This window comes from Morone saxatilis, unplaced genomic scaffold (genome assembly GCF_004916995.1).
Source record: "Morone saxatilis isolate NCDOM2014 unplaced genomic scaffold, NCSU_SB_2.0 Contig11, whole genome shotgun sequence".
NCBI lineage: Eukaryota > Metazoa > Chordata > Actinopteri > Moronidae > Morone > Morone saxatilis.
In genome coordinates, this window is record NW_023339663.1 from 21,868,020 (window position 1) to 21,890,063 (window position 22,044).

Here is a 22,044-nt window from a genome sequence, read left to right on the forward strand (position 1 = left end):
AATAGTAAAAGATCTTAGTGCTAGGTTAGCAGGACAATTTGTTGACTTGAATGGTCGTGTAATTTAAAGAACAAAAATTTTGAACAATGCAGTATTCATTATGTTATTGCCTTTATGTCTTTTATTATGCTAGGAAAAATTTCAAAAATCATTATCAACAGCCAAATATAGCAGTTTTAAAACCACCAAAGCTGGAGGAAAGTTTTTGAGACTTTTGACTTATTTGCTTTTTCCAAGAGTTCGATATAATATCTGTCTGTTAAACATGAAGCCATAGCCAGCTACCTGTTAGCTTAGCATAGCACAAAGACTGGAAACGGGGAAACAGCTAGCCTGACTCTGTCCAAAAGTAACAAAATCCGCCTACCAGAACCTCTAAAGCCCACTAATTAACACATTATCTTATTTGTTAATTCTGTATAAAAACCAGTGTAAAAACAGCATGGTTAATAACCATTTCTTGGCTAGGTGCAGTAACTTCTGTGTAGTCTCTTGTCTGACCTTTAGAGGTGTTTGTAGGCAGATTTTGTTACTTTTGGACATAGCCAAACACACAGCTTGTGCAAAGCTAAGCTAATATGGCTGCTCGTGCTTAATGTACAGATATGAAATTGGTATTAATTTTTTCATCCAACAAAAATGTGTATTTCCTAAAATGAAGAACTAAAGCAATAAAAAAAATAAATCAGTAGTTATAGCCACCCAACAGAATTGAATCCCCTGGTTTTCAGAGTGCAGTGAGGGAGGCTGATGGTGGAACGATTACCTCCTTAGCACTGACTATGATTTGATTTAGCCAAGTGGAGCAGGAGAGCAGGGATCTTCCTGGTGGCAGTGTGATGGTGGCTGTGCAGCAATAACATAATTTCCTGTCACAGAGGGTGTTATCAGCCCATCACAGTGTCAGGATTGTGCTGTCCCCCCATGGTCGGTGTCTTTACATCCATGTCAGCTTCTCCTCTGAGACTCAACAGTGATTAGTATACGAGTTGCCTTTGAGTGAGACACAGCTACTGTATAGAGTACAGTTGTACCCATCACAATATAAAAGCAATAGGACAGTATCTTGCGTTTGTTCACTTGACTAATGCTCTGTCATGCTGGGAGAATCAAACTGTAACATACTGCAAAGCTGAGGATAAACGGTTGTATTACATGTTGACAGTGTTTTTTATGAATGTAAAATAAAAAGCGTTGGGAGACCTTCTGAAGGAGATGATAATCCACGCCTCTGAAACAGAGCACCATGCTGTGGCATTACTAATGCAGGAGACATAAAGACATTAGACAAGATGCAGAATGTGGGTTACACCTGTCATCTTCACCCTGGCATCACATGCAGACAAGCCATCTTTGCTGCAATACTCAGCAGCCAATGGGACTACAGCTGGAGATTTCTGCGATTGTTTTCTAGAGCTTTTCCTCTCTTGGAGTAGTGGAGCAAAAGTTCCTCTCTGCAATGATTCTGTTTCATCATCAGATCAGTAAATTCTCAATTTTATGCCAAAGGGATTGTAGGGATAAAGACTCAAACCCTTACGCCACGACAAAGCTCATCCATCTCCCCACAGATGCACAGAGACCGTATATCTAAAAGCTTCTTTCCGCATCTTATTCTTGCTTATGCAAGCATTTAATTTTCCAGGTCACTTTACACTTTTAAATTGTCAAATAATTTACTTGACATTCCTAAGAGGTGAACTTATGTTTTAAGTATATCAGACAAGCAGCTTAGTGTTGGACAAAGAGTATAATAGTTCAATTGCACATTTATATGCACACAATTTACCCGTATACTTGCAGATTTATACATTGTAGTGTTTGTGGTTGTAACAACTACGTTGTTTTAAAAGTCAATGATTTCAAGCCGGGGCATGCAACAGTTTGTGGCTAAGTGGTCACAGTCGAGGGAGCTTTATCATCGATATGCAAAGACTGACTCCAGACTGTTTTCTTTGTCTGTGAGGGACTCAAAAGGCTCTGGTCAAACACAGACTAAAATCCATCTAAATTTGGCATGGAGAAGGAAGCACATGACGAACAAAAAAAGTGAACAAAGGAGGATTAAAAACACAACAGGGTGTCAGTGGGTCACTACAAGGATAGAAGATGTTACCTGCAGAACCTTGCTGACATCTGATCAGACTTATTTTAAAGTGGCGATACAGTCTGCCTGCGTGTTTTTACTCTAACCCTAGAATGCATTTCTTTCCAACTCTACTCCCTTCTCCTGACAGCTTTTCTGCTTTCTAAAAAAACAATCTGACTTGCATGAGACAGCTGTCCTTATTTACTGTGTTATGTTTCCAAAAGATTGGCCTTTTGATGATCTCCTCCAAGATTAGTGGTGCATAGCGTATTAGAGCCGGATAACAAAGAGGAAGACATCTGAGGTCAGCCATGTCATTGAGTGGTAAGGCTTTTGGCAGCGTAGAAATGGTGATCAAAGAGCACCTCCAGTGTTTCCCTATGAATGGTTAATTTCCTTTTTTCTTCTATTTTTCGTTCACTGAGGGTCATGGATTCTACCTGTTATTATTCCCGATGTGCTTTCAGTGTGCTTTGATCTGCATCTCTGCCCCCTATACTGTAGAATCAATGAAAGGCCATCTAACACAATGCTTTTATGTTTAACAAACATCATAAATATTGGAGGATGCAGACACACACAGTCTGAAAAACATATATTAAATACACTCTTAAGTGTTTTAATGTAGGTGGTGTTTGAGGAGCCCTGGGCTTTTGTTTGTTACTACAATCACATATACTGTCTAAACAGGCAGGACAAATCAGATCACAGCATGGTTATCATACAGATGTAGATTTCAACTGCGTCACTTTTGTTATTCGATATTATAAGTGGATGCAAATTGAGTGCTACAGTATGAATGAATAGTAATATAATAATATATAATAATATGATCTCTGATATTCCACTGTAGAATTACTAGTCATGCCAGTTGTTTACTAAATGTAATCTAACAATGAAACACACACTCCTACTGGATATTGAAGTGACACATTTACTTGTGTTGTTTCAGTGGTAAACCCAATCCAGTTTAGGCACAATGGTGAATCCTTAACAAGCTCCAATGAATTGTCAGCATGACTAATCATCTCTTCACAATGATCATACCCCTCTCATTTCATTCCTGTATCTTTAGAGAAGAGGTACTATTGAAATAATATTTAATGTGCTGACAGCAAATATGTAGTTAGTACGTTATGTCAGATTGTCTTCTGAGAGAAACAGGCATGAAAGCTTGGAAAAGTGCTACCTTGTTGGGCATAACCCACAAGACCCCGGATGGCCTGCATGCATCCGTCTCTATTTTCTTGTGTGTCTGACCTTAGTGCCAGCCGTTCTCTGTGGCTGTGTATTTGTACTACAGCACTATGGCCTTTGAGTAACCTAATTGTTGAGTGTCTCTGTGTCCCTGCAGTACAAACAGGTGGAGCAGTACATGTCCTTCCACAAGCTGCCAGCAGATATGAGGCAGAGAATCCACGACTACTACGAGCACCGTTACCAGGGCAAGATGTTCGACGAGGAGAGCATCCTGGGAGAGCTGAACGAGCCGCTCCGAGAGGTGGGATCAGTGTCTGTGTTTGAATCTCCTGCACATGCAGCTGTAATGCATTCAAATGCTTGTGTACTGCTTGACATTTCCCTCAGTTTACTTTTTTTTTTTAGGCCAAATCCAAACAAGATTAAAACTGAGAGGAGCTCAGAAAAAAAAGTCTGCACAGCTGACATTTTTTCTGTTGTTACTTTAATATCCCTCTTGTCTGAAATTGTGACAGGTCAATGCATTTTGTAAAGCACAAGTTCTTTTCTGTTGTCCTTGCTAACTGCTTTCTCTGTGTGCTCACACAGGAAATCATCAACTTTAACTGTCGAAAGCTGGTGGCGTCCATGCCTCTGTTTGCCAACGCCGACCCAAACTTTGTCACCTCCATGCTCACTAAGCTGAGGTTTGAGGTGTTCCAGCCCGGGGATTATATCATCAGGGAGGGCACCATCGGCAAGAAAATGTACTTCATACAGCATGGGGTTGTCAGCGTACTAACCAAAGGCAATAAAGAGACCAAGCTTTCAGATGGCTCCTATTTTGGAGGTAAGACGAGCTGGTGCTACGCCAGAATCACAAACTCAAAGGTCACATACACACTCATCTTTCAGTGGAGCTAAAATCTGCTCTGTTTTAATATTAATAATGCTGTCCTTTTGCACCTTAAGAGGTTGGCCTGGGTTTGAATTTTGATTTTGCGAGGCAACAGCATTTGGATAATAACGTGAGCATGAAGTGGTATGTTTTGCAGTGCTTGTCCCCTCACTTAAAATTCTGCTTCATGGTTTATGCAGGACTTTTCCCTTAATTCACATCATGAGCTGTCTCCTAAATGTAGGGCAGACCCAAATTAAGAGAACAGTACTTGCTGTGGCACAAATGAAGAAATATGCATTTTTAGGTCAGAGGGGTCAGAAAGCTGTGAAATTACATACTATATGAATGCTTAAGACGTGTGCAGTAACCCAGAGTTGGTATATACTTAACTCGTGTTATGTTCTTAATCATGGTCAGATAATGCGCAGCCCTCTGATGGTCCCACAGAGCCTATGACACATGTAGGAGACAATGCTGCCATACTGCCCTTACCAAATACCAATTAATTTGCCCAGTGACAGCGTATCATTTAGACTACACTGTTAAGTAATGAGAAATGGTGGCAAAGCATTTAACAGCACATGACCTGCCTGTGGAAGTTTAATTACGCCTTGCCTGCTCAAGTCCATCTCCATGCCCTCTCTCCGGGGGGTTCCAGAGAAATAATGAAAAGATGGCAGGCAATCTATCTCTACACATGCCAAAACTAATCAACATTTTAGACAACATGGCCCCAGCTCTCTCTTGGGCCATGTTGTCTCAAATGTTGTCCAAAATGTTCCCTTCTTCGGTCCCTCCTCAGCAAGGCAGAATACAGATTGAAAGAGAGGCTTGTGAGATCACAGCCTTGTTTCTCGCACATGCATCATGGTAATGGCACAGTTTGTGACATTCTGCCACTCAAAGATGTCGAAATGTACTCTTGATGATGATGTCATCTAAATGCATTAGATCGAATGCATCTAACTCTGACTTTTTTCTTCAAGTAAACATGAGTACCAAAACCCACAAAAGTGCAAATGCACAGAAACTGGCTTGCTCACTTTAATCTTAAGCCTTGGATCTGTAATTATTTTCCCCTTTTGCGCATTATAGGCACAAGGTTTTTGACTCCATTATCCTGTGACTATTCCTGGCAATGCCACTCCTCTGGGGTTGGGGGTAAGGGTGGGGGCTAGTGAGGTAAGCCTAGAGCCACTGGGAGTTTGTTACCAAACACGAGTTAGTCATTCATGAAATTAATTGGTGCAGGATCAGCGCAGGGAGAATGTGGCACATGTAGATCTCAGTGCGGCTGTCACTATCAGCAAGCTGGAAGTCAGAAGCAATAAGTTTTTTGTGTGTTTTTTTTAATATTATGTGCAGAACATGGAGACCTGCTCCATGTGGATTGCTAGGTTTTGACTCTCTATTGGGTTGTGTGAGCATGAGAATGAAGAGCAGCAGCTTTCTTTTTATTCAAACACGCTCAGTGTCAGCAGGCTCCAGTTTACAGTGCAGCAAATGGCATGCGTATATGCTCATCACCATCTCAGCAATCTCATGTACTGTAACTCTTACATTCATACACCTGAATTATTTACACAATTATATACTCAGCAATCTGCTCCAGTTTGTTAGCTGCTGGATTAGCTCGAGCCAGAGAGCCTAAAGTCTAAAGTGGACACGACATGTCCTGGACGGGAGCATCGGCTGGGCACACAGCGATCCAGTGGAGAGGGTAAATGTAATGTGACTGCAGTACTAACGCCAAGGGACACATGGATCACTGCCAAGCCCGCTCTCTGGATGCTGCTCTGGGCTCAGAAAGAAAACATGCACTCTCCGCCCCCGCCTCCACTTCCCTCTTTCTCTCCTTATAGTTCAGTATTGAAACACTTATCTGAACAGCATCTCCGCTGCCCTCTCAGTGCCCAGACAGAGCAGGTTATTGTGTTGTTATAGTTCATCCTTTGTTGCCTGTAGTAATTGATGTGTTGCCAGTGCAGACTGTGCCACTCTCTTGGTTGGAGTAGAGCTCCGTGACCTTGTGGAGGCCCTGCATGCCAGTCAGAGGTGCTTATCAAAAGCTGTCTTTGATTGCACCCCTAAGATGGCTCACTTTGCGTCTGAGTGAGTGGCTCATAGAAGCTCTGTGAGAAGGGGTAAAAAAAAAAGACAGTGAGATGGCGTTAGAGAGTGGGAAGGGGTTGCAGAGGGGAGTAAGTTGACTGCACAGTTTCCATCTCCTGTGTCATCTTTTTTGGCTTTACTCAGTTTGACTGGTTTTCTGTGAATGGGGCTCTCTTAATCCGTAGTCTTCTGAAGTCCTGGGTTAGGGAACTAATACTCTTCCCATCTTCCCTCTCTTTTACTTTTTTCCACCTTTTTTCCCTCTCTGAGCTCAGACTGGCTGTGCTGTAGAGCTGCCAAATGGCCACCCTGACTGAGCGAGTCAGTGAGAGAGCCTGGCAGCAGTAAAGGCCCAGGTAATCCTCCCGGTCCTTAACCCAGTTAACACCCCTGCACCTCTTATTCTGGAGCAGCATTAGCTGAAGTTCGAGGCACTGCGGCACTTGACTGAGTGACTGAATAAGGAATGTGATAATATATAGAGTAGTCTTATATAATATGACAGTTTGGATAGGATAGGATGATATACAATACGATGCTGTGTTTTGAAATTTGATACAGGGTATGATGTGATACGACACAATTAGACAGTGTTGTTGTTGGGCTGCGTCATCCAAAACTTGGCTGCAATGCTGTGAACTGGATGATGATGTGATGCCACATAATACACAACATTATACATATACATACATATATGTATGGTGTTATTGATAAGGGTTAGATACAATAAAATGCATACAATAGGAGGATATTTATCAAAACTGATAAATGTATTGCTTAAAGTAATACTTGCTATAGCAACTACTTTACCAGCTTTCATCCTGGATTTGCAATGCCACCATCAGCTGTTTTTTTCTGATAAACATGCAGGAGATGAGAGACTGTCTGTTAACGAGTCTAAGAGTCTACAGCAGTGGTGCTTTGAGCTAAATACTGACATCAGCATGCTAATAAGCTCACAATGGCAAAGCTACCATGCTGAAATGTCGCATTTATAATGTTTAGCATTTGCACCATCTTAATTTTGCATGCATTTTAATGAAAACATTTGCTGACTAGCACTAAAGGCAAAGTACAGCTGAGTCTGATGGGAATGTCATTACTTTAGCAGTTGAAATTTTGACCTGATGATGGCACTGCATAAAAAGTTTAGGGATCACCAAGTTATTACAAATTATTACAATTCATCTTCAGGGGAACACAAATGTGTGTATTAATTTCATTCATCCAGTAGTTCAGACATTTCTCTCAAAACCACAAATCATGATGGCACTACAGGTAAAGTCAGGGGATCAAGTCAATAGTCAATTTATCCTTTGGGGATCATGATTGTCTGTACAAATCTGTGTGTCAATCCATGCAATATTTGAGATTTAGTCAACCAACCAACAGATTTGAACACTGCAATAGTCATTACCATCTCTAAAACCATCTTGCTAACATGGCTAAATATTATTAATAGAACAATAGAAGTAAAATATATTCTGGTCCTTCATTGTTTTATTGTGTCTATTGTCCCTTACCAACGTAACCAGCCTCAGTTCAGGGGGTGAAAAAGAAACAATGAGATGTGACGGGACCCCAGCATCAGCCACAGTGCTGAAAAACACCAGATATCCCCTACCTGTCTATGTATGCTAGCCAAACGGAAGGTGTTTGCGCAGCTATGCTAATGCTGTGAGGGAGTGTGCATGGAATGTCACAGGGAATCAGGCAGCCTACTGCGGATGTTTCAAAGGTTAGAGAATGTCCGCCGCGTGAGCTGGGGGCAGTGTGGGGGAGGGAGATGGGAGCTGACAGCAGGACTCAGAGTCCAGGTGAGCTTTGCCAGACCAGGCTGCAGGACACAGATACTTTATCACAGACCAAGCAGTCCTGCTCATACTCATTAATTCACATCCATGCACGCTCGTAAGCAGAGAGGAAGGCAGGTACACACAGAGAATCACATGCAGATATATGCACACAGTCTTAAACTTGTTTAAAAGAACCTTCAAAGGCCAAATATTTCAGATTCAGATCCGTGCACAGTAGTTTGCAGGGACAGCCGCTTGCACTTTAGCCAGTGTGTGCATACAGTACATATATGTTGTATCAGCTGTATTTGTTCACATCTATAGATTTTAATGTAGATCTGGAAACTCAGATGTTAGAAATTGGCGACAAACATAGTCACTGCACTAATTTGTTTTATATCTGTGCAGAAGATCTCTGTGTTTATGGTTTCAGGGTGTTTTGTGTCTGAAAGTATATCGCCAAACCTTAGTGTTTTCTCTACTTTAAGGATTCTAGAGCTGTAGCCATGTCACTTATTTTTATCATCGTTGCATTCATTCTACACACATTCCATTCTGTTGAGAGTTATAAATTGTTATCTTTCAGTGATACAAAGCAGTAGAAAAAGGCCTTGAGCAGAATTTATTGTTTATACCTAACTTTTAACTTGTATAGACTTGTATAACTTATATAGTATAGCAATGTACCTGAAGAATATGTACTGCATAGCACATTCATTACTAAAAAACATATTTATGTGTAGTACATATTTATAATTTATGTAATGGTGCATCTTTCTTCCACCCAAATTACAACTTTTGCTCTGTTTCTGAACATTTGATAAATATTTTTAAGTGGAAAAAAGCACTTCTGGGTAATTGCTTCATGTGTCATTTGGAAAACAGAAACCCAAAGCTATGGAGAGGTTCATTAGAATGTTATTTTGATCTTGGCCTCAATTAGAAAGAAATTTAGTCAGTGCTCAGGTCTAGGTATGGTTTTCAAATAAGTGAAAGACAGATGAATACTTACGACACGCCCCCTACTGCACTTCTCCTCCCACTGGAAAAAAAAAGCAGCAAGGGGATGTTCTCGACAGCTTAACTTACTCAAGCTAATGATAGTTGCTTTCTTTACACTTGGCATATATCCATCGGTAACCATAAGGTCGTCCAGAATACTGCAGCGGGTTGCAAATTAAATTAACTAACATTAGGTCCGCCAAGCTTGAGTACGTTTTCCGTTGATAATATGTAAATAAAGTTATAAAAGTTGGATGTTTTTGTACAGTAATCAGCGAGGCCCACCCCCCAGAAAAACATGTTACATGTCAATACTTTTTCCAACCCTGCTAATTCTTGAAAGGTTTTCCTAGAGAATGCCATGGTTTCTCAGGAGCATGCAAAAGTATTTTTTTATACTATATTTTTTCTCTCCCCCATGTCTCTTTAAGGGGTCTGTACATTACACTGTGAACATATGGTATTCAAAAAAATAAAAACAGTCATGCACACAAGATGCCTCATTCAGTTTTCCTCCGTATCTTGCTTTCTCTCACACCACACTGACATCTTGCATGGCATGCAGTCTGCTCTCCACTTTGAGAGCTGGTGCAGAGACTCTGGGGAAGCATTTTTCCAGTAAGAGCCCAGGATACGTGGGCTGCACCATCCAACAAAAGACCAGTCATGTGTGTTCTCACCAAGGTCACAGCACATGACATCTTAGTCCTCCTTTCCCTGAGCAACATTCAATTTTAATTGGTGTCATTCAATTTTGATGAATGCTTTGTCACTTAAGTGCGAAAATGAAACACATCATGGCAATGGCAAAGTAACATCTTTCAGTGTGAAAACTGAGGCATCTATAAGACTAACTAGCCTTGGGAGCAATCACGGCTGGGAGTGATGAACAGGACAGCAGGGGGGGAAGGACAGAAAGATTTATCAAGTAGTGCTTTGGAGTTTATTCTTGAGCTTTGTTTTTACTTTTTTACTCAGTGTTTTTTTAAATGCTGTTTTTAGAATCAGGATTTTTGAGTACAATGACATGTTTATTTCCCAGCCAATCAGATATCTTGTGTCATGATGATATTATAGCTTTGCTGATTTAAGCTAACACAGCCCACCATTTGGGGATGATTATGAATCATCTTATTGTGAGTGAGACCACACACAAATGGGTTATTGTAGATGCAGCAGTCAGTTTGAAGAGAAAACACACGCCCCTTAAAGAATACAGGCTACACCAGCTACACCAGCTAAGCCTGTTCTATGATTTCATGCAGGATTTGGGGGAGCATTGTGATGAGTCACAGGAGATATGAGTAAGCAGTGGGAGTAAAGCATTCATAAATAAATTTGATCAAACTCAAAAGCTGTATAGAGTTGGACAGTGCAGTGTAGATCATCATCACTTAGCGCTCAGCAGTAAAATTTATTTTGTATTGCATTGTAGAGTAGGCTGCCCAAAAATAAAATATGAAATAAATAAATATAAAATATAAATATAATCATATGAATAAACAAAGCAAAATCAATGCATGAAATTTCAAATTGGAGTTTAATTGTTATTTAATTATAGAAATGTCTATTGTCACATTTATCACTTTTAAAGTTGTCACCAGTTTACGCCTCCTCACCTTTCAGCCAATCACATTTCTCAGCTGCCCAGCACTGTCAGCTGAATAGATAATAATAAATATATAGGGTTTCATAGAAAAATGGTAAGTGTGTTTTTGGAAAGAAATAGAAAAACTGACTGAAATGAACTGTTCATTGGTAGATAAATAGTAGATTTTTTTTTTACTATTTTGTGCAAAACCCATTATACATATATTTTCTACTTACAGTAAATCCACTTTTAGAAAGAAAACCACCATTTTGTTTTCATCCCTGAGTTTTTTCTGCTGTTTAATTCAGCTCCTAATTTTACAATTGCTCATATTCAGGACAGCCACCTGCATTTAGCTGCTCAGCACTCAGAGTTGTCCGCTAATCTCTTACGGTTTAGCTCAGAGCAAGTTGCACCAGACCCAAACCCTGCCATGGATTTTTTTTCCCCCACACTTGTAGTTCAGATGGCACCGCTAAGTGTCTGGGCTTCACTTGCTTTCTGCAAAGACAGTTAGATGAGGCCGAGGGCTCACTGCAGCTCACCGCCTCATCTTGGCAGTATTGGCTTCATCCTGAAAGCCACGGGACAAGAGGATTTAATACAGAGCCACGATGCTCCTCTCCAGAGGGGATTACTGGAGCAGTGCTGCGGGAAACAGACCCCCAGCACAGCTACAGCCAGGGCTGACCTGCTAATGCACACTTTTAAGTACACACACACAAACACATGTGCAAACACGGCGTACACCCATGCACACAGACAGAAGAGCATGGTGTCTTTCACATTCAAACAGCTAACTTGGCCAATGTCCATTCACCCGTGTTCTTTCTCACATGCATGCACGCACAAACAGTAGCACACTACACATGAGGTTGTTGTCATGCGTCATATAGAGTACATATGCCTCATTCTCCTTGTATCTGTTCCTGTATCTCATTTTTCAAACCATCACACACAATCATAACCACTTTACACTCAGTGACCAGAAAATATAAAGTCCTGGTCCGTCTAATGTAATCCAGTACAAGCTGTGTAGTGAATGCTACATATAATATTCACTGGGATCCATGGCCATTTTTGAGGCCATGGTTATTGTTGTTTTTTTATTTTATTTTACCATATTAAGTGGTGTTTTTGCAGTCCCTCCATATATATAAATTGGGTACACGAAATGCCAATCTCTACAGGCGCATAGGCATAGGCAGGTGTTTATATTTTCTGTCCAAAGAGAATATATTATAAAATGTCTGTTACCAAGATGTACAGTAGCTGTAACCTGAGGTCCAAGTTCTGTTTATTAGTTGCCAGATAAGTCACAACAATAAAGCATTTTCAGACAGAATCAGCTCTAGTTTAGCTCAAACACAATTTTTTTGGGACAGTGTGTGGTTTATATGTGAGTGTAGGGGAGACCTTTTCCTGTTTTTTGTTTTTTTTCCTTGCTGTGGAACAAATTTTAATACCACTCCAGTGGGAGGAGACGTGCAGTGGGGGAGTGTCATTTTGGAGTCAACATTGACAGATTTTTGCCCTTAAAGATCCCTCCAAAATCACCTTTTTACACTTCTTTAATTTCATGTGCTGTTCGTCTTCTTCACCTTCATTATATAATCTTGTTCCTGTACATATCAAATTGAACAGAAAGAAAATATTCAGATTCCTTAAGGAAAGGCAGAATGAATATTAAATATCTGATGCTTACAGCATCTGTCATCGACAACAGATAGCATACTGTGGCTAATTAACTGAAAGGCTTTCCCTTTCAGTTAATTAACTATGTATGCAGTTGCCTGATACGTCTATCCTATACAGAAAGTTTTACATCTGCAGTCCCTAATGTGATAGGTTTGCATTGTCAAGTGCAGTTGGCTACTTTGACTAAATCTAGCAAAGTAACCACATCAACTTCTATGCTCTTTTTCACATCAAACTGTAGTTGTATCTTCTTTCACACTGCCTCACCATCATCATTATACCTACATACAAAAACATACACAACAAACAGCAGACATTGCCCCATACTGTACAACGATGTGGATGCAGGTTTGGGAAATGCAAATAGAAAACACCAACATTTTCTAGATATGCAATATCTTAAGGGGTAAAAAAAAGAAGGAAAGGACAATGGAGAGACAGTTATGGTGCAGTCAAACTATGCATGAGATAGCTTGAGATAAGTTGGATTCTTTAAAATTTTGATTTGATGTAGGGGGGAAAGTAGGAAAGTGCATTATGTGGGAAAATTGAGAGCATGTGTGTTGTGGATGAGCTGGAAATGGGTTTCTGAGAAAGAGGGAGTGTGATTGCAAACACAGGAAGGGAGGGCAGAAGATGAGATGAAAGCTAAAGAGAAAAGACATTAGGGAATGTGTACAAACACATGGCACACTAACAAATATATATGTCAAAGTCCATATAAATCCACAATTACATACAATATATAGCATTTTACTGATTTACACAGTTCATTCATATATTCTATATTATATATTTACATATTTATATCCATTTGTTTATGAAGTATATATAGAATATATAGCATGTATTTTCCATATACTTTACTCTCCTACACTGCCCTGCTCATGAATAAAGCACTAGCATTCATACAGAAAAATACAGCATATTTACATACATTTTATAGTGCATGCAGGCACGTGCGACATCTGCATACAGTACAGACACATTTGCACCCACACACACTTTCTCTGTGCCAGAGCTCTACAGCAGCGCAGCTGTTTAAATGGAGCATTATTTTCCTGAGCAGTCATGGCAGATGAGGGCTGGCAGGTCTCTAAGCTCTGAAAATGGCATTAAGTGCTGCACCAATGGATTACAGAAAAGTTGTAGTTTGTAATGCTAAAAAATGAAACAAAACATTTCACATTTTGAGTGCGCTGTGTTTTACTTTGTCACTTACTTTTGTCCTACTTTGTCGCATACAGTATCTGCTGCGGGAAATTTAAAAAAGCCCCTACGTCATATTGAAACGGGTGAAAAACAGAGGTGTTATCATCATTGCAGAAATGGTTGATCTTTATATCTTACCTAACATTACCTTTTGGCTCATATATATGTGGACAGGAAATTAGGTATATTTTTCTTCGTTTAATATACAAAAACAAACTTTACCATAGTCAGATATATTGTGAGTGTAAGTGTGAAAAAAAGATGTGTTAATATTTAAATATTTATAAACAATTATTGCTGTTGGAGTGTTTTTTGCGGAGGGGCACATTTCTGTATTTTAGGAATGTGTAGTGATTATGAACAAAATCTAGGACTGTTCTAGCTAAATTTCAGTAGGAAATTTTACCTATGAGCATTTTTTTTACAGTGACTGAGGTAACATTATAACTCTTTTTTTGCTGTGTTTTGTTGCAGAGATTTGTTTGCTGACACGGGGCAGAAGGACAGCCAGTGTCCGAGCAGACACGTACTGTCGCCTGTATTCACTGTCTGTGGACAACTTCAATGAGGTGCTGGAAGAGTATCCAATGATGAGACGGGCATTTGAGACTGTTGCCCTGGACAGGCTGGACCGTATTGGTAAGAAAATAAAACTTAAACAATTTCAGGGAAAAAACTTGAATATTTTTTATTACTGTAAACAAGATGCCACCATTTTGAAAACTTTTATCAGGACATGATGGCATCAGTTGGTGTTAGAAATGAGCTATAATGGAAACCTTAAAACTTAGCAACCCTTTACTGTGCATCTTTAATATTTGCAAATAAAGTTTATTTTTAATCTAGTTTTACCTAGCACATCAATAAGTAGACTTTATTACTGGGTTAGGAGAAGACGACACTGTCTCGGTTTTACTTTTGGCTTTTATTTACTCATGAGGGCTGTAAAAAAATGTTCACACTGATCCTCAATGACTGAAATTACTTTCAAAGTCATCTGCATATAAACATGCAGATAGAGCTCTGGTTTTGAAATCCCTGCTTGACTTCTGTTACGCATACAATTGATATTCTCTCCATATCCATCACTTTTCCCAGGCTCAGTCTGAGCAGATGAAAAATTCACAATGAAAGGCACGCCTGTATCATCACTCAGCCATCGCTGCATGCTCTGTTTTATCCTCAGCTATGTTTAGAATAGAAGATAGAGAAATTGCTTTAGGGGGTCTCTTTGTAGAAAATGGCTGCTTTGAAAAGATGTGGTGGGCTGATAGTAATGTTTCTGTGAGATGGTTTATGTCCTTTCTCCTGGGCTTGATGCTCATGTACACCATTCTTCCCTAATAAAGTCACTCACATAGCAGTGATCCACAAATTAATTACTGTCTTGATGGACTTTGCACAATCTGATTGGAGTTGTGCAGGTAATAAAGGGTCAGGTGGTGCCAGAGTCACACTGGATGTAGATACAATACCTCACTGCAATACCTCTACTAATCTGCCACCAGTCATAACAGAAAATGGAGACATTGATCTGGGCCTAATTGCATTTGCAATATCTCCGGATTTCACAGCCTTTTGTTCGCACCAAATTGAAACTGGCACTCATGTGAATTAACCCTGTCATTGCTAGTGTGACTATTCATCAATGACTAATGGACTTTGCGGTCAAAGTTGCACACATTTCTCTAGAAGTTTTGGTAAGGAAACTCCAGCTTGCCTCTTTGACCTTGTGCACAGCTCACAAGAACCTCCCAGTACACATGTTTATAGGGGGGACAGTGAAGCAGCAACTAGGGACTTTGTGAAAAGAACATTGTGAAAAAGTAAATTCTTATTGTTTAGTTATTACTTAATTACATTATAACTTATTTATGTGTCATGAAATGGCTTATCCGAAAGTTTTCATTCCTGATTTTTAAGACTCTTCTCTTTGATATTAACAGCCAGTAACAGGAAAAAAAACATGGCAGAGATAGTTGTTGGCCCATTGACCCATTATCTCAGTGCAACTAACACTCTATCCCAGGCTGTATTGCACCTTGTGGTACAATGTTTGTTTTATGCTTTGTTCCTGTTACCTTGGGAATCACAGAGCTAGTCAAACATACACCACCACCTACACCTTAGGTTGTCATGCATCCTGAGCTTCTGTCTCTGGGTAGTTATCTTCCACATATTGTTGGCTGTTTCTCTTGTTCTCTCATCTTTTATGCTTTGTCTTTCCCCTTATGCTTCATTCTTAAATCTCTTTTCCTTCTTTTTCACACTTGTGATTTTCACACATTTATTTATTTATTTGCTACCATCATAGCTGTACCTTTGCTAGCTTTTCTATTGGAAAATGTTTTTGGAAAATAGCATGGTTACTTGAGTACACCCAAATGTCAACCTGATTCTAGCTCTGTACAAGATTTATGCTCCTTCTCCTTTTATCTTTTTCTTCACCTGTCACTCTCTACATGTCTATTTATGTGTTTGTGTGTGCATGTGCTTCTACAGGCAAGAAGAACTCAATCCTGCAACACAAGGTACAACATGACCTCAGCTCTGGTGTACTCAACTACCAGGAGAATGAGATCATCCAGCAGATTGTGCAGCATGATAGGGACATGGCCCACTGCGCCCACCTCATGCAGAACGCACCACCCCAGACACCTCCCTCGCCGACCCCTGTCATCTGGGCCCCCCTTATCCAGGCCCCTCTCCAGGCGGCAGCCGCCACCACCTCGGTAGCTATTGCCCTGACACACCATCCCCACCTTCCACCAACTCTCTTCAGGCCTCCGGTTTCTGTTCTGGGCTCCCTAAAAGATCCTTCCAGTCGTCTGAAGAAGTTCCACACATTTGTTTCTCCATCTACAGCATCAGACTCTGCTGGGGACTCTCCCTCTAGCACACCCTCTAAAGTGCGCACTGGGGTGGACATGCCATTGCTGGCCTCTTTTCGGGCCCAGCACATGACGTCAGGTTTAGGGGCAACTGGCTCTAGCCAACAGGCCTCAGGTAGCGGCGGCCAGCGTGGACCTAGTGGGACTGGATCTGGGTCAAGTGGAGGAGGCGCCTCTGCCTTCCCTTTTGGACCATTCTCTTCTTCTGGTTCACCGTCATCCAGTATGGCCCAGCTTCACCCACAACCACAGCATCAACAGCCATTTCGTTCCAGCACCCCACCTCTTTCAAACCTCTTTCATCAAGGATCTACAGGTGGAAGCACAGGGTCAGGAATAGGTGGAGGGGCAGGTGGAGCCTGCGGTGGTGCTACAGGGTGGTCTTCAGGTGGAGCTGTTGGAGGATCTGTGGAAGGGGCCACTGGAGGAGACACTACTTGGGCTGGAGAGGACTTTATAACTGGGACAACAGAAGTGACTCCTGGGGGGCACTTTGGGTTGGGAGGAGCTACTGGTGGATCAGTAGGAGAGATCTCAGGGGAATCAATAGCAGGGATATCTGAAGGATCCATGGGTGCTGCTTGTAGCAAGTTAGGATGTGGAGCATCAGGTGTGTCAGTGGCGGGTGTTACCTGTGGGCCAATAGGAGATGCAGCCAGGAGATCATTGAGAGGGACTTCTAGAGGATCAGTGGGAAAAGCTTCTGAGGGATCAGTGGGAGAGGCTTCTGGTGGATCAATGGGAGTGGTTTCCAGAGGATTAACAGGAGGGGCTTCTGGGGGGTCATTCGGAGGGGTTTCTGTTGATTCGATGGTAGGGAATCCTGGAGGATCGTTGGGAAGGGCTTCTGTTGGATCAGCAACTAGCCATATAGGAGGAGGTTCAAGTGGGACAGGGGGAGGAGTGATTGGAGGACATATTGGTAAAGTAGCAGGTGGGGCACTTGGGAGCCATATAGGAGGGTCTACAGTTTGTCCTGCAGGAGGGACTTCTGGTGGAATTACAGCTGGACTTATTAGTTCCTCCCGTTGTCAGAGTCCTATATCTACTGGCTCATCCAGCCCTATGCCCAGTCAGCTTCTCCATAGCCAGCCACCTCCCAAGCCTCCCCAAGTGGGTCCTTTGCAGCAGTTTGCTGGGGGAGGCAGGACTACCAGTGGCTTAAACCTCTTCCATTCCCCTCCACAAGGCTCCCCATCCTCTAGTAGAGGACAGCACAGCCAGCAGCCTGCTGAGGGCTCCCCATCTTCCCTCAGCCATTTTAGCCTGGCAGGCCTCCAGCCTGCCTTCCTGCCTCACCAGATGTCGCTGGAGAGGTCTGCCCTGGCCTCCCTGGCCCAGTATGGTTCAGCAAATGCCTCCCCCTGCCTTACCCCAGTGGCACCCAGCCCTACTCTTCAAAGCCCAGTGGCAGCCAGGACTTTCCACTACAGTGACCCCTCCAATGCCACAGGATCCCACAGTTCTCTGCTCATGCCTCAATCTTCTCTCCCTTCACAGCTTCCCAGCCAGCCACACCCAACAGGGAGAGACTCTCCGCTGGGCCGCTTTTCTGAGGACCTAAAGCTTTTATCCAGCTCACACCCATCTCTGCCCCAGGAGGTGGCCCAGGCCTTGGGCCACCATACCCCTCGCTCCTCTGTGGAAACTGGATATTATCCTTCACCCTTTTCCTCACCTACTCTTGTGCCCAAACCCTGTGGCTCAGTGCCAGGGCGCATGACTCCTCCTATCCAGATGTCTCCGGGGCACCCTCACCAGACTCAGTCCCCTGGGGCCTCCCCGGCCTTGCCTCTAAGAAGGGGCTCTGCTACCTACTCATCAGATCTAGAACCTCAAACTGTCCGCTCTAAACTCCCTTCTAATTTGTGAGGATTGATCACACCCTCCTGTGCTCCTTCAAACTGAAACACACAAAAACGATCTCCATGTGTGGCATTCTTTTTTTCTGTCTTCAGACTTCACTGTGTTCCACTTCTCATTTTACCTAGATCTTAAATTTACTGTGATTTAAAAGACACTTTACCGGGTAACTCGGAGCTCTAGAATACTCTGTATTTGTTTTATGCTTTGTCCATTTTTTTTATTCATACATACTGTATATAGATAGAGATATATTTAATTGATAAGTTAATCAAGGGACTAGGAGGGTGTGAAAAATGATATTTCTATAACTATGCCAAATTCATCTGGTGATGTTTGGGAAGACAATTCAGTGGACTAGACAATAATACTCTTTTTCAGCAGGAACCTATGCACTAATACCTGCATGTATAAAGGCTTTTGTGTGTTTAAAAAAAAATATCTACATTTTTAGCTAAAACAACATGCTTCGGAACAGGCTGACTCTTGTACCATCCCATTTAGGATCACATATTGTTGATCCTTAAATGTATCTATTAGATTGTACTTATTTATCCTCTGTATAAACTTTTCAAAACCTTATTAGAGATGGAGAAGAGATTTTAGGAAACCAAAAAGACTTTCCTGTGGGGTAATAATTCACCTCCTCTTTGCCCGTCAATCCTTATTTTATACCACTTTATCCTAATAATACTGTTTTTTGAAGCAGGGGGAGAGGGGTTCAGCGAGCTACCCTCCATCTCAATATTGAGACATAACAGTGTGTGAGTGACTGGCTTTCTTCAAAGTCCTCAACCATGTCCTAACAAGCTCACTTTGTCTTCCAAGCTCATGCCGTTATTATGTAGAAAGCATGTGTGGTTTTTCTTCCTGACTGTGTGCAACTGTTAATGTGTGAGAATAAGTGTGTGATTCAGTGGAAACAGTCAGATGCAAGGCAAGACTTTTCCCTGGATTGTTTAAAAAGAGATTTGCCTTTTTCACACAAAAACTAGGACTTCCATTAACGACAGCTTGCGTGTGTTGCATTGTGTAGCACTCAGACCATTGAAAATAAAAAAATAGTCAAATATATGATTGCCCCAAAACTAGACTTTCAGTCATTGAGCAAATACAGTGCATACAGTACACAAGCTGAATTATCTGAAAAGTGCTGGAAATGGAAATATGACACATAATTTGTGCATTACTTCTTCTACTGTAGCTGCTATATGGTCAACATAGACATGTTTCCTCATTGAAGGCCAGTGCTGAGTTTGAAAATGTTGAATGTATGTACATTTGTTGTTGCTGAAAGTAAGTACTGTAGCTGTGGCAGATGCACTAAAGGCACTGGGGCACCCAGGGTGTTAAGAGACTGTTCCATAACTTGAAAGGTCATCGGTTCAATATCTTTGACAGATGTTTTCATCAGCAGCCATTTTTCCTGCCAAAGTGTCCTTTAGCAAGACACAGAACCGACTACATTGTTGTAAGGCAATCTGGATACATGACTGAAACAGCCCACTCTTTTACTACACATTCTCCATAGTATTGCTGCACTGCTGCACCACAACTCAGAAATAGCTTTATTTTGGCAAATGAAGTTGAAGGGGAAGACTTCACAATGACAGAATGAACATTTTAAAATGTACCGCACATTATTCAAGGATGCTGCAGGCATTTCCAAAATTCATGTAACAGACACTACATACATAAAGCAAATTTTGCTGTTTGCTGTTAGAATCAAATTATATATATATCCGTTCAGAATCTGATGGCACTGTCAGAGAGCCTTACAGTGGTCAAGAAAACTGATGACACAGTAAAGGTATCACTAAATTCCCAAAGGAGAGGAGCAGTGATATGCTTCTACATGTTTGTCCACAGCTCATCACCAAGACAGACCCGGGTTCCACTCAGACAGCTGAGTCCATAACTCAGTCACAGCACTCAGCCACAGCAGCCTAATTTAACAAGACATGTCTGTAATCCCTTGACCCTCACAGGCTATCATTGACTCACACACAGAGGTGCACAGTGACCATGCACTCCCCTCATTACAGTTCCCAGAAGTCTCTTTAATAAGGTATAGCAATACACGACATGACACAGAGCTGAACGAATGCACATTTACAGACATGCACCCAACCACAATAGCACACAATGACTGCTCCAAGAAAAAATAAGAAATATTCAACAATCATGATTTGAACATTTTATGATGTTGAGAATATCCTTGACTGAATTTGCAGTAAGCCAATCTATCATTTCATTCAGATCAGCTAGTGCAGTTGATATAGCCAGTACTTCTTACCATTTTTATGATTAGGGATTTGCTGTATGATTTTTGTTGAAGACATGAATACACTCACTGTAATCATAGGAAGACAAAATAATATATACATTTTTATACATTTGCTATTATTTTTTTCCATTTTAAATAAACGTTCAGCCTTCAATCACAAGCAACTTGCTCTAAGTGGAAATGGTTACCCTTTTACATCTGTACATCCATCAATAGCCACATAAGATATTGGGGCATCATTAAATAACAACATCATCAACCTAAAGGGAATATCTATCTGGTACTGTATTTTAAGCAACACTGTTGATGATGTGTTACACTTTAGGGTGCATTGTGTTGTTTGATGATAAAGTTCCTTATTGTTGGATAACTGGCCAAATGTAGGCCCCACTGTGTATGATTATTCCAGTACAGAAAAAATACAATTCTACAATGGTGTTGAATCTGATAAAATAGCAGCAAATATCAGCAATCAGAATTGCCTCAATATTCCAACGCAACCCAACCAACAAACGTTATTGCGTTTTGCAAGTACATGCAAAACCAACAGCTGAATGCAATACATCCAGGCATCATTTGTGTTACCAGCAGTCATTATGTAGAATATCAACAACTGATATAGAATTGGATGAGGCTGGGAGATGAGATTTTAACACAGCAAGAACTCTATGATTATTTGGCATATCTTTACTGAACCACTCTTAAATTAGATTACATAGATTAAATTAATAATGGATCATAGCTTTTATCTTATTCACACGACATTTTCATGGTCTTTTTCACAGACAGAGCAGGCGTTACTAATGGCTTGAGCAGGGTTTTGTTTGCCTGTGTCACATTGAACATCATGTCTACATCTGCAGTAAACAACTATCTGAAGTATTAAACATTTATGTTGGCCTTGCTCCTCATGGTGGGAAGCCCAGGACCCTTTAGACCACCATCCAAAGGGGCAAAGAGCTGGGAGGGACAGAGCTTTGTGACATAAAGTAAATTGCTTCACCTCTGGAATACTGACAGTCAGTGTGTTGGTGTTTTTTTTAAGTATTTTTTTAGGGGCTTTTATTGCCTTTTTTTATGATTGTGATAGCTGAAGATAGACAGGAAAGGGGGGCAGAGAGAGGAGATGAAACAAAGCCAAGGGCCGCAGGTCTGATTCGAACCCTGGGTCGCTGCAGGAAGGTCTCAGCCTCGGTACATGGAACGCCAGCTCTACCAACTGAGCTAACCGGGCGCCCAGTGTGTAGGTGTTTTAACCTTGGTCTTCCTGTACCTGCCAGCCTTGCACTGTGCAAAAGCAGCTTTGCCTCGCACATCAAGAAAAAGTCCCCTTTTTTCCACACAATATGACCTTATTAAGGCGAGCTGGAGAACTGTTTGAAGCCAGTCTGCGAGACAAAGGTGTAGATGTGAGGAAACAGTT

At 41.3% G+C, this 22,044-nt stretch overlaps 1 protein-coding gene across 1 annotated transcript in view; it reads left to right on the plus strand.

Annotated features, from left to right (window-relative positions):
- LOC118320999 (potassium/sodium hyperpolarization-activated cyclic nucleotide-gated channel 2-like) overlaps positions 1-18,343 on the plus strand; it is a 41,053-nt gene extending 22,710 nt beyond the window's left edge. The window contains exons 4-7 of the mRNA XM_035652141.1: positions 3,444-3,590; positions 3,878-4,118; positions 14,055-14,219; positions 16,083-18,343. Of these exons, the coding sequence (XP_035508034.1) occupies positions 3,444-3,590; positions 3,878-4,118; positions 14,055-14,219; positions 16,083-18,343 (2,814 nt within the window). The remainder of the gene's footprint in view (positions 1-3,443; positions 3,591-3,877; positions 4,119-14,054; positions 14,220-16,082) is intronic.
- Positions 18,344-22,044: the final 3,701 nt, after the last annotated feature.